The sequence below is a fragment of the Ylistrum balloti genome, unplaced genomic scaffold, assembly GCF_031769215.1.
Source record: "Ylistrum balloti isolate Yb309-2 unplaced genomic scaffold, AGI_CSIRO_Ybal_v1 Utg370344, whole genome shotgun sequence".
Classification (NCBI taxonomy): domain Eukaryota; kingdom Metazoa; phylum Mollusca; class Bivalvia; order Pectinida; family Pectinidae; genus Ylistrum; species Ylistrum balloti.
This window is the reverse complement of record NW_026782247.1, coordinates 2,323,032-2,336,673: the sequence shown is the minus strand read 5'-3', so window position 1 is coordinate 2,336,673 and position 13,642 is coordinate 2,323,032. Positions and strand designations below refer to the sequence as shown.

Genomic DNA, 13,642 nt, shown 5'->3' with positions numbered 1-13,642 from the left:
TACACAGTCACCTTCATAAGACAAATGATCAGTGTGGAGCACACTAGCATTGACGCACGTTGTGTACGAGATGGTAAGAAATCGGCCAACTTTTTTCGGCTATACTATAATCCTTTGTAACTAAGGTCGAAAATACTGTGACGAGATGGTAAACAGATTATAGACCAAAATATACACAAGACGGTAACAATGTACTATAGTCAATTCGGCTCCTTTGTTACAAGAACTTCTACTCCGTAAATAAAGGATAAATAGGTTATTGGTTTTATTAAGCTTTGTATGACGAATATGTAGGTGGTTTTCCAGTTCATTAATAAAACAATATCGTTTAACTTCTGTAATTTTCAACTGGCAATGCTGTCTTTCTTCCTCTTTTTTTCATTAATTCTATGAAATCTCTGAAATGATGATTGTCAATTTTATGAATGATTTATTTATTTCCATGTAAAAATATGACGTTCTATACAACAACCAGTACCTTTCTTAGATTGTTTAGAAGTTTATTAGTATAGTCATACAGTACTTCACAGAAAACACAAGATTTAAAAGCCCACAAGGATATGTTTAACTCTACATAAAGATATTTTCCCGTGAATTACGTGGTTATCTCCTCCTACTTATCTATGACGTCATGTCAGAGAGACATCTATGACGTCAACACGTTTTTCGATTTTTGGCCACATGTTGAAATCGAAACGCATCCCATTTTTATCCTTTATCTACAACGAAAATATGGGTAACAAGGTTGGAAAAGAACTTATAGAGAATGGAGAGGAAGAAAAAGAATATGAAATTTCTTTTCTTCAAGGCAGAATGTCAGCTATGGAAATAAGGGAAAAGGTCGTTGGGGCTGAGATTTCCACGGGAACTGAAGCCAGCAAGAAAGAAGGAGGTATCGCGTATTTTGTCGGGTTTGAGGAAAAGAAACCTATGCCCCCACCTCCAGCACGGCTTCTTAATCGACCAAGAATCATGAACAAGACCGTTAAAGACATCTATGACGACGAAGAAAAACAACTTATGGCGGAAATATTACAAAACGATTCCATGAGCAACAGAGGTAACGTTGAAGGCTTTTTAGTTATTTTGAATTTCCGAAACAAAAATATTTGGAAAATATTCGGTTATGAATTGAATTGAACTATGATTACAACTGTACTGTAACGTACAGGGTGTGGACAAAAATACAGTCAAATGGAGTCTGGTACATAGTGTTAAATACGGTCTCTGTCACTCAGCTGACGGAGCATGCTGGCTTATCACGCTGGAGACCCTGGTTCGATTCCTGGTCCGGACACGCGACAGGAATGTGTAATTTCCCTGTTATTCTACAATAATATTTATCCTTCAGCTGGCGCTGCCATTGTAATACTCCTGCCACATATATTTTTGTTTACATTCGACCAAATGCTCGCCGCTTTCTTCATCCTTGTTAAAATCAAGCTTATATTTACAGACACTGGCCATGTATTCTCTATATTTAAGATAAACCTTTCAATGATCGTTGACCTATTGTCATTAAGTCTGTTTTAGTAATTCGACATAGGCCGCCAAAAGACATGTTTCCTCGGTAAGGTCGCGATATTTCCGCACGCAGATGTTTTGAAAAATGAATATACTTTGATGAAAAAGATACGTGATATTTTGGTACGACTGATGATATTTTACAGGTATTTCGGCTGCTACGCGAGAAGAGCGTCACGCTCTTGCCAGACTACGTCGAGAGGAAATGGCTATTCTGAAGCACAAACGTCACGAAGCAAGGATGAGAGCAATAGAAGAGAGCGGAAGGCGCCGAGACGAACTGTTAAATCAACGACGTACTTCTTCGCGTAGCAGGTCGAACCTCGTGTCTACCAGTGCGCACGTTCGTAAAGAGGAAGGCGCGGATATGACGTCACGCAAGAAAGGAAATCTCGTGTCGTCTAGTTACACTTATGTACAAAGGACTCTCGAGACATGACTGTATGCAAAATCATTTTAGTGTCTTATATTTTGACTGAGCTTCCGTTAGTGCCAAAAGTTATATGGTTTCGTTTTAATATTCATGCATCTCAATATTTCTTTTGAGCTCTCTTGAGGAGTGACGCTGTCGATTAGAAAAGTTTCTTTTAATAACAATGCATTAAATTGTTACGTGAAATTTGTAAAAACCGAAAAAAAATCTAAACTGTATGACACCTAGAACAATACAATTTATTTGAAATTATGTTATTTAGCTGGCTTTCGTATGGTTGAGTTTTAACATAGTGTTTTTAATGATCAACAACACCACGTGTTGTCTAACGAGTGATCGTTTTACCATCGCTGACGGACGAGTAGAAGCAGTTAAGCACATTTGTAATAATAAACTCCAAATGTATCAGTATCTTCAAATTATCGAACGTTATTAAATATGCATGTATATGTATGACCAGACAATATTGTATATTAAAATAGGGTATTACGATACGATGACCGTTTGTATTTATCAGTTACAGCACACAAGTAGGCAGCAGCTACAGCACACAAGTAGGTAGCAGTTACAGCACACAAGTATGTATTAGTTACAGCACACAAGTAGGTAGCATTTACAGTACACAAGTAGGTAGTACTTACAGCACACAAGTAGGTATCAGTTACAGCACACAAGTAGGTAGCACTTACAGCACACAAGTAGGTATTAGTTACAGCACACAAGTAGGTAGCAGTTACAGTACACAAGTAGGTAGCATTTACAGTACACAAGTAGGTAGCACTTACAGCACACAAGTAGGTAGCAGTTACAGCACACAAGTAGGTAGCACTTACATCACACAAGTAGGTAGCACTTACAGCACACAAGTAGGTATCAGTTACAGCACACAAGTAGGTAGCACTTACAGCACACAAGTTTGTATCAATAACAGCACATAAGTAGGTATTAGTTACAGCACACAAGTAGGTAGCAGTTACAGTACACAAGTAGGTAGCATTTACAGTACACAAGTAGGTAGCACTTACAGCACACAAGTAGGTAGCAGTTACAGCACACAAGTAGGTAGCACTTACATCACACAAGTAGGTAGCACTTACAGCACACAAGTAGGTATTAGTTACAGCACACAAGTAGGTATTAGTTACAGCACACAAGTAGGTAGCAGTTACAGCACACAAGTCATAATAGACTTCAGGTAAACCAGTATCATTATTATTAAAGATATTAATATACATTGAAATATACATTGAAGTTCTATGGTTTGAATTTGATGTGGTAAACATCGAAATTGCTCAAAATAATTTGATTTGCGTTCAAGATATTTACCACATTTGTATTTTGGAATGGAAATGCTGAATGAAACGCTATGAAAATTGTTATCATTTGAGAAGCGTCACATTCGGTATATTGTTGATATTTTCATGGTTCTTGTTATTTGAAATGTCAGCTATGTACATTATGTATACTACAGTCCTGAATGATAATACAAGAATCACTTATTTCCTACACCTGTGCTTAGATCAGAACGGTTGCTATTAAACGACATCTTGTTTGTTCGTCAATCTGGTCAACGGTTCATCTAGTCTCCCAGGTTCTCAAATAAGACGTTTGATAAATTGACGTGCATATTGCTGTCTAGTGACGTAATGAAAGTATAATATCTCGTCACGTAAATCGCCAACACCATATCTGCACGTTTACTTTTGGTCGAAGATACTTCTGCCTGTGCTCATATGTATACAAATGGCTTACAGTTTTCCTTTATGGCTGCTGTGTGCAGGCTGTATTCAGAAAAAAGTTACACGTTTGCGTTTATCTTCACAGAGAATGTAATCGCCTGATTCGAGCTAAACGTAACAGAATAATAATGATAATAAGACGGAAAAAATGAATTTTCAATAAATTCGGATAGGTTATCTCAGTGAGATATATCCAAATACCATTTATCAGGAAAATATCTTGGATATGTATTTTTAACAGATCGTCAGAGTTGTTACCTGAAACACTATGCAGTGAGCATGCCATTTATCAGGAAAATATCTTGGGCATGTGGTGTTTTTTTTACAGATCATCAGAGTTGTTACCTGAAACACTATGCAGTGAGCATGCCATTTATAGAACTATAACGTTTTATATGCTTTTATTGTTTCATTCACGTAAACACATCCACAAATCCTATTTAAAGCAACAAAGTATATCAAATCAATATGTTGCCTTTTTATAAGTGCTCAAACGCCATCTCACTTCGGTTGAATGTGTTACTTATCTGCTTCTTATTTGATGTAGCCAGAAACATACTTTTTTTTATACTTTTACTCCTAAATGATAGATAAAAGATTACAAGATTACAAATGTTATACAAACATAGGATTGGGATTGCTGTTGAGATAGTCTCTCTTGCAATTTTGACAAGTAAAATGTTAGTACCTTCCAAAGATTTGTTTGTGATTAAAATTATGATGGGTTTTCATTAGATGGCACATCAACCTAACTTGAAGGACCGGTAAAAAGTTCATACTGCAAAAGTAACATTCAAAATGATTTGTTGTTTATATACTAGTGTGTACATGATTATAAAAAAAACTCACGCTGCTCCTACATACACACTATCAATGCATTTTACTTCAGCATAGTAGAACGCAAACGATCATATGAAAGAGTAGAGAACACAAACGATCATATGAAAGAGTAGAGAACACAAACGTTCATATGAAAGAGTAGAGAACACAAACGATCATATGAAAGAGTAGAATACAAACGATCATATGTAAGAGTAGAGAACACAAACGATCATATGAAAGAGTAGAGAACACAAACGATCATATGAAAGAGTAGAACACAAACGATCATATGAAAGAGTAGAGAACACAAACGATCATATGTAAGAGTAGAGAACACAAACGATCATATGAAAGAGTAGAATACAAACGATCATATGTAAGAGTAGAGAACACAAACGATCATATGAAAGAGTAGAACACAAACGATCATATGAAAGAGTAGAGAACACAAACGATCATATGAAAGAGTAGAGAACACAAACGATCATATGAAAGAGTAGAACACAAACGATCATATGAAAGAGTAGAGAACACAAACGATCATATGAAAGAGTAGAGAACACAAACGATCATATGTAAGAGTAGAGAATACAAACGATCATATGTAAGAGTAGAGAACACAAACGATCATATGTAAGAGTAGAGAACACAAACGATCATATGTAAGAGTAGAGAATACAAACGATCATATGTAAGAGTAGAGAATACAAACGATCATATGTAAGAGTAGAGAATACAAACGATCATATGAAAGAGTAGAACACAAACGATCATATGAAAGAGTAGGGAACACAAACGATCATATGTAAGAGTAGAGAACACAAACGATCATATGAAAGAGTAGAGAACACAAACGATCATATGAAAGAATAGAGAACACAAACGATCATATGTAAGAGTAGAGAACACAAACGATCATATGTAAGAGTAGAGAACACAAACGATCATATGAAAGAGTAGAACACAAACGATCATATGTAAGAGTAGAGAACACAAACGATCATATGAAAGAGTAGAGAACACAAACGATCACATGAAAGAGTAGAACACAAACGATCATATGTAAGAGTAGAGAATACAAACGATCATATGTAAGAGTAGAGAATACAAACGATCATATGAAAGAGTAGAGATCACAAACGATCATATGAAAGAGTAGAGAACACAAACGATCATATGTAAGAGTAGAGAACACAAACGATCATATGAAAGAGTAGAGAACACAAACGATCATATGAAAGAGTAGAGAACACAAACGATCATATGAAAGAGTAGAGAACACAAACGATCATATGAAAGAGAAGAACACAAACGATCATATGAAAGAGAAGAACACAAACGATCATATGAAAGAGTAGAGAACACAAACGATCATATGAAAGAGAAGAACACAAACGATCATATGAAAGAGAAGAACACAAACGATCATATGAAAGAGTAGAGAACACAAACGATCATATGTAAGAGTAGAGAACACAAACGATCATATGTAAGAGTAGAGAACACAAACGATCATATGAAAGAGTAGAGAACACAAACGATCATATGTAAGAGTAGAGAACACAAACGATCATATGTAAGAGTAGAGAACACAAACGATCATATGAAAGAGTAGAGAATACAAACGATCATATGAAAGAGTAGAGAATACAAACGATCATATGTAAGAGTAGAGAACACAAACGATCATATGTAAGAGTAGAGAACACAAACGATCATATGTAAGAGTAGAGAACACAAACGATCCTATGAAAGAGTAGAGAACACAAACGATCATATGTAAGAGAACACAAACGATCATATGAAAGAGAACACAAACGATCATATGAAAGAGAACACAAACGATCATATGTAAGAGAACACAAACGATCATATGAAAGAGAACACAAACGATCATATGAAAGAGAACACAAATGATCATATGAAAGAGAACACAAACGATCATATGAAAGAGAACACAAACGATCATATGAAAGAGTAGAACACAAACGATCATATGAAAGAGTAGAGAACACAAACGATCATATGAAAGAGTATAGAACACAAACGATCATATGAAAGAGAACACAAACGATCATATGAAAGAGAAGAACACAAACGATCATATGAAAGAGTAGAGAACACAAACGATCATATGTAAGAGTAGGGAACACAAACGATCATATGAAAGAGTAGAGAACACAAACGATCATATGAAAGAGTAGAGAACACAAACGATCATATGAAAGAGTAGAGAACACAAACGATCATATGTAAGAGTAGAGAACACAAACGATCATATGTAAGAGTAGAGAATACAAACGATCATATGTAAGAGTAGAGAATACAAACGATCATATGTAAGAGTAGAACACAAACGATCATATGAAAGAGTAGAGAACATAAACGATCATATGAAAGAGTAGAGAACATAAACGATCATATGTAAGAGTAGAACACAAACGATCATATGAAAGAGTAGAGAACACAAACGATCATATGAAAGAGTAGAGAACACAAACGATCATATAAAAGAGTAGAGAACACAAACGATCATATGTAAGAGTAGAGAACACAAACGATCATATGTAAGAGTAGAACACAAACGATCATATGAAAGAGTAGAGAACATAAACGATCATATGTAAGAGTAGAACACAAACGATCATATGAAAGAGTAGAGAACACAAACGATCATATGAAAGAGTAGAGAACACAAACGATCATATGAAAGAGTAGAGAACACAAACGATCATATGAAAGAGAACACAAACGATCATATGAAAGAGTAGAGAACACAAACGATCATATGAAAGAGTAGAGAACACAAACGATCATATGAAAGAGTAGAGAACACAAACGATCATATGAAAGAGTAGAGAACACAAACGATCATATGAAAGAGAAGAACACAAACGATCATATGTAAGAGTAGGGAACACAAACGATCATATGAAAGAGTAGAGAACACAAACGATCATATGTAAGAGTAGAGAACACAAACGATCATATGAAAGAATTAAACCATCTTATTTCTCGATCAGTTACACTAACGACATTTCATTTATTACTTTGTGAACTTTCTTTCTTCTGCTTATAAAATGAATTTGAAAATGAACTGATTCAATGGAAAATTCAGTGTACTCATCCGTGCAATTCTTAACTTATAATACTTGGTGTTGAGCATGACTTACCAATTAATAAGAAGTGACTGGATTATTTCTTTTGATAAGCTGTCTTTGTTAAAAATTCTGGAGAAAGATTTCAGATTTAAATACAATGTAAGTATGGCAATATTTAGGAGAAATAGTGAAATTGTAAACAGTTAATATTATTGTAGCCTTAGCATACAGTATCAACCTATATCATGTCAGCACTAACCTAAGGAACATCAGTATGGGCTTTGTCACGGACCATTTTGATAATCAGATGATGCATACGCGTACCAGTGTTTTAAAAATAGACAGCTACTTTCAAACCATGTCTCTTTATAAAAACAACGGCGACCCGTGAATATTGCTACCTTTGCCAGTAATTAAAATCATATTTACGTACTCATTCCGTGGTTGGATTTTTCGCCAAAATGACATTAAATAGATATCGAGACATGTTCTGAATATTTACAATTTGTGTGTCAAATACTGAAGTGGAGATGAGAGCCTGTTAGGTATGGTTTTGTTTGATTACTTAATCGTCTATATTCTCGTCTCTGATTACATTCCAAAACCTTCTTGTAACAACACTTTATTTGAGTTACCTCCCCTACGCTGTAATTCTTGTTACTAAAAATCAAAATATAATGGCAATTAGATAGATATAGAAATATAGTAGTGATAATGGTAGTAAAGTGTCATCTTGTTGTTAGAATAGTACAACGAAGTCTCATGGTAATACTTATATAGAGAAATATGGTTGTAGTGTTTATATCACGAAGTCTACTGGTAATGTCAGTGTCACCAAATATGGTTTTAGTGTTGATATTACGAAGTCTAGTGGCAATGTCAGTGTCACCAAATATGGTTTTAGTGTTGATGTTACGAAGTCTAGTGGTAATGTCAGTGTCACCAAATATGGTGTTAGTAGTGTTAATGTTACGAAGTCTAATGGTGATGTCAGTGTCACCAAATATGGTGTTAGTAGTGTTAATGTTACGAAGTCTAATGGTGATGTCAGTGTCACCAAATATGGTTTTAGTGTTGATGTTACGAAGTCTAATGGTGATGTCAGTGTCACAAAATATGGTTTTAGTGTTGATATTACGAAGTCTATTGGTAATATCAGTATGACGACAGCGTTTGTATTTTCATAAGTCTCGTGATTGTGTCAGAATAACGAAGTCAGGTGAAAGTTTATATATATACTGAAAGGATAAAGAAACGCAGGGTAATATTTATTCCGATATTTTGAAAATGCGTTCTCCAAATAAAGCGAAACTTTGTGGATTGAGTAATTAGGTCATATTACACCTTGTCATGTATCGAAAATTTGGTCACGGTACAGTGCGCAGCTCTGGTAAATGAAGGAAGGAAAAAACAAGAATCTCGTGCACCGTGTTGTTCTGGTCTCATGCAGCGTTGGTCAAGTCACTCTTCGTTAGTCTTTATACAGACCAACTGCTTCCCTAAAATTAATTGAGAATTTGATTCGTTTTAAGAATGGGACGACTCACAGAAGTTCAGAGTGGTCAGGCTATTCAGATGCTGATGCAAGGACAGCTGCAAAATGAGGTTGCTAGGCACTTTGGTGTTAATGTTTCCATCACAGAACGTCTTGTAAGACGTCTTCGGGAAACTGGAGGATTGGCCGATCGACCTAGGTCAGGACGTCCGCGCGTAACGTCACGACGTCAGGATCGCTATATCGTCGTCTCTCATGTGCGTAATCGGCGCCTTACTGCCGTTGAGAGTGCACTTAATGTTCGTGGAAATCATGGGCGTCCTATAAGTTCAAAAACTGTAAGGAATCGATTAAGAGAAGTTGGTGTAAGAGCACGTCGCCCCTACGTAGGTCCACACCTTACCCCTGCTCGACGTCAGCGTCGTATGGCCTGGGTCGCTGCGCATGCTCCACAACGGTTTCCACTGAGGCAATGGAGACAAGTTTTCTTCACGGACGAGTCTCGATTCTGTCTTTATCGATCTGACGGCCGTCAACGTGTCTACCGACGTCGTGGCGAACGTTTTACGGACGCTTGCGTTGTAGAGAGGGATAGGTTTGGGGGCGGTTCAGTAATGGTGTGGGGAGGAATCTCCCATGGGTTAAAAGCACAATTGGCTGTTATTGATGGCAATTTAACAGCAGCTAAGTATAGAGATGGGATCCTCCGACCCCATGTTATCCCTTTCTTACAGCAGCATAATCTAACCCTCCTGCAGGATAATGCTAGGCCCCACGTAACAAGGATTTGCCAAGTCTTTCTGGCCAACAACAACATTCAACCACTAGATTGGCCGCAATATAGCCCTGATTTGTCCCCGATCGAGCATCTTTTGGACCAGTTGGATAGACAGGTTCGAAAGCGCCAGCCACCCCCTGCTACTCGAGAGCAGTTGACTAGAGCTCTGATTGAAGAGTGGGACAACATCCCCATAAGACGGATTAACGCTCTCATGAACTCTATGACCAGAAATATAAGGGCCATTACCACAGCAAACGGCGGACACACAAGATATTGATGACTCAGTTCAATTTCAAAATCCTATGGGTCCATTCAATTTAATCGTTAGTACCTCTAAACCAATTGTCAGTTGCAAAATACAGACTTTGGAAATTTTTAAGCTTTAATTTATCTGTAAGTATACAAAATTACGTTTTAAATGAAGCCCGATATCATACTTAATTTCTGGTTTAAAGTTCACCCTGCGTTTCTTTATCCTTTTAGTATATATATATATATATATATAAACATTTCCAGTACAAATAACGGTGTCTTTAATATAGATAACTGTAGTTTAAATCGTTGTTGGGTAATATCAGAAACGTATATATCACATATATATGTTAAATATGTCTGTGGTAATATACGCCATAGAAGAACGTGACATGACGTCACGGGAGAGAGAAATCACGTAATCAATGAGAGCGGTCGTGAAAATACAAAAGACAAAATTGTGTGTAACAAATCGTGCTTTGTCAATTAATACACACAATTTAGGATTTTATACGGTGTGGCAATAATTGAAGTTTTGTAGAAATTATAGGGAGGGGAAAAGGTTAAAAAAAAACATAAAAAAATAAAAAGAGGCTCCAGAGGGAGTCGAACCCTCGACCTCCAGTTTACTAGACTGGCGCTCTAACCAACTGAGCTATGGAGCCGTTATAAATACCTGCGGTCAAACATTTTATATGTAATATTTTAAAAATTTTATATTTTCGTACAAATATATATTTCATATTGTATTTGTGTTCGTGGATATGGATGCAATGCTTATATGGACAAATACAATTTATAACCATTTCTAGGGAATACATCACTGTTAAATCAATCGATGATAATTCTTTCTACACGAGTAATTCACGTACTTCCCTGGCTTTCACCACACAACATGAGTACGTCGTATTCCTCAGGCTAATGTTGTCAAAATTATCAGATATAATGACGTCATAGAAGAATTCTTCACATTATTGTTCGTTTGTAGGGGGTAGAGACTGAAAATAACGACTGCAATTGACGTCACAGAAGTCCTTCAAGTTGTCACAGTTGGAAAAGCTATCAAGCTGGTATGTTGTATTTGATTAACATTCATAAATTCGGGGCTGCCTAAGTGCATGACGACCAACAGGTGCTTGTTGCCGGTTGTTTCAACAGCTGATGCTCTCCTCATTGAAAATTAAATTACCTCAAAATTTGATTCTAACATTTCCGGTCAAGCGTTATACAGTACATGCCTCACTGTTCCATTTGGCCTGTGTTTTACGAAGAAAGTAATCCCTGTTCGAAAGACTGAAACCTAACCCAATTAGATAAATATTTGAAAAGTTGAGGTCAAAGTTCGTAGGCTTATTTGATATATTATAAATTTGTAGCATAATACTGAATCGTTTGCCAGTTCTAAGCTTATAACCATGATTCATTAAATACAGTTGATTGTAGTTATAAAATTATCGATGCGTGATGCAGTTATCAACTGGTTGTAAGTGTGTTTCATAACTGTGTTTGGAATCTAGACCTAATACACAGCCAACAGGAAGTGGCTTTTATCTGTCAATGAATGTAGCTTTTCAACTGCGCATGCTATGTACTTATAATGATCTGATCTGATGAGATTTAATTCTCAGCAAGAGCAAGAAGAATTTGGATGATGTTTGTGCTGTGTTTAATTAAAAATGAATTGTTACATTTTGAAAAACGATAATTATTCCTTAGATGTAGTAGTTAGTTCTTCAGTCACAATCAATGAAAAAAATGTGTGACGTTTCCATGTTGATATGGTCACTTCCATAAGAAAAAAAATGAAAGTGAAGTTTTACATTGACGAAACAGCAATAAAACTGCAACAGAACTAATAGTTTAGTAAGTTTCGGTCCCATCCACACATCACACGTCACCAGTTGGTTATTTATTGGCAAAGCAGTGTCACTGTGATGCTAGGCTCCATTATTGTTACATTGGATATTCTACCCCTGAAGTACTAAAAATGGGGTTTATTTTATATCATGACATCATGAATAAGGAGTAAGCATAAACTATAGTCAAAGGGAGATAAATCATTGTCTCGAGATATTTCATTACACGACTGCTATAACATGCCTATTAAAAGTTCATTGTTTGTTAGATAAAAAATGTTTTGTCAGTGATATTACATTTGCACATGATAAACTTCTGCATGTTTTGCTCTCTGTTTGGCATCTCCCTCAAGGAGTATCACTTCTGTGCTTGGTTTGTTTTTATCATGTTAGTGATGAGTTGATAAATTTGACCAGGTTCTGGTTTGCTGCTATCCTCTATGTCTGTTTCTATTACATTAAGATGAGTATTTCAATGTGCACATTACATTATGGTTGGTTTCAATACAAAGAAGATGTGATTTTCATTCCATCCGAGATAAAAAAATTGTATCTGTATATATTGTATTTAGTGTTTCTTGACTCTCAGTCCTTCAGGCAGTTCCATTTAAAATGCATACCTTCAGATGCTTAGGAAGAATGAAGTGGTGTTTAGAGTGATACATAGTCACAATATATATGTTTGTCTTCTATCCAATGGGAGTGCAAGGTGGTTATGCTTTGACCTGTCATAGTCTGTGGGCCTTCTATCTAGGTCTTTGGTAATCATTGTCCTGTATATGTGTAGAACCCACCACCCCATTCATTTGGGAAAGGGCCATTAACTTGCTTTGTGAAGAAAATTTATCAGTAAAGAAAAAAATTTAAGGAGTAAACTATACATATTCTGTAGATTTGACCATATAATGAAATGAATCGGTTATACATTTAGATCACTTAATTCCATGACCTGCTGCTTGAAAAGGATTTTTCTTTATAAGCTACTTTGGAATGGTATGGTTTTGCTGCATGACCTTATCTGTTAACACCAACTTATTATTCTGGGCTGAAATTGTTTTTGCTCCATCTCATCAACTTTTTGGCTTCTTAAAATGATTTCCATTTCTTTCAACTGTTCAGTGTTTGCACATCTGCAAGCCTATAGATAAAAATATAAGAAGAATATTTCTTGGAATGACTGCACAATGGGAAGGATATGCAGTGTGGTGATTCCTTTTACTACTCCTTTGTGTTCTGTCATGAGTTTTTTTGTATCAGCATATATTGTACTACATGTGTAGTGTAGCTCCTGCCTAGCTGTCATCCCATCAGTCTGTCATTCCATCACTGTCATTCCATCAGTCTGTCATTCCATCAGTCTGTCATTCCATCAGTCTGTCATTCCATCACAGTATGTCATTCCATCACTGTCATTCCATCACTGTCATTCCATCACTGTCATTCCATCATCTTCATTCCATCACTCTGTCATTCCATCAGTATATCATTCCATCAGTCTGTCATCCATCGCTCTAACATTCCATCAGTATGTCATTCTATCACTGTCATTCCACCAGTCTGTCATTCCATCAGTCTGTCATTCCATCGCTGTCATTCCATCAGTCTGTCATTCCATCACAGTATGTCATTCCATCACTCT

General features: G+C 36.2%; 2 protein-coding genes and 1 non-coding gene across 3 annotated transcripts in view; 2 read left to right on the top strand and 1 right to left on the bottom strand.

Moving 5' to 3' along the window:
* Nucleotides 1-681: 681 nt before the first annotated feature.
* Nucleotides 682-1,963, top strand: LOC132553683 (uncharacterized). Its single transcript, XM_060217943.1, has 2 exons — nucleotides 682-1,060; nucleotides 1,671-1,963. The coding sequence occupies exons 1-2, from the start codon at nucleotides 682-684 to the stop codon at nucleotides 1,961-1,963; spliced, it is 672 nt and encodes a 223-aa protein (XP_060073926.1).
* An 8,775-nt stretch (nucleotides 1,964-10,738) lies between these two features.
* On the bottom strand, nucleotides 10,739-10,812 carry Trnat-agu (transfer RNA threonine (anticodon AGU)). The gene has a single exon. It is a non-coding gene; the product is annotated as a tRNA-Thr (tRNA).
* Nucleotides 10,813-11,109: 297 nt separating this feature from the next.
* LOC132553703 (angiomotin-like) overlaps nucleotides 11,110-13,642 on the top strand; it is a 35,658-nt gene continuing 33,125 nt past the window's right edge. Inside the window, exon 1 of the mRNA XM_060217972.1 lies at nucleotides 11,110-11,217. The gene's annotated coding sequence lies outside the window, so the exon portion shown is untranslated. The remainder of the gene's footprint in view (nucleotides 11,218-13,642) is intronic.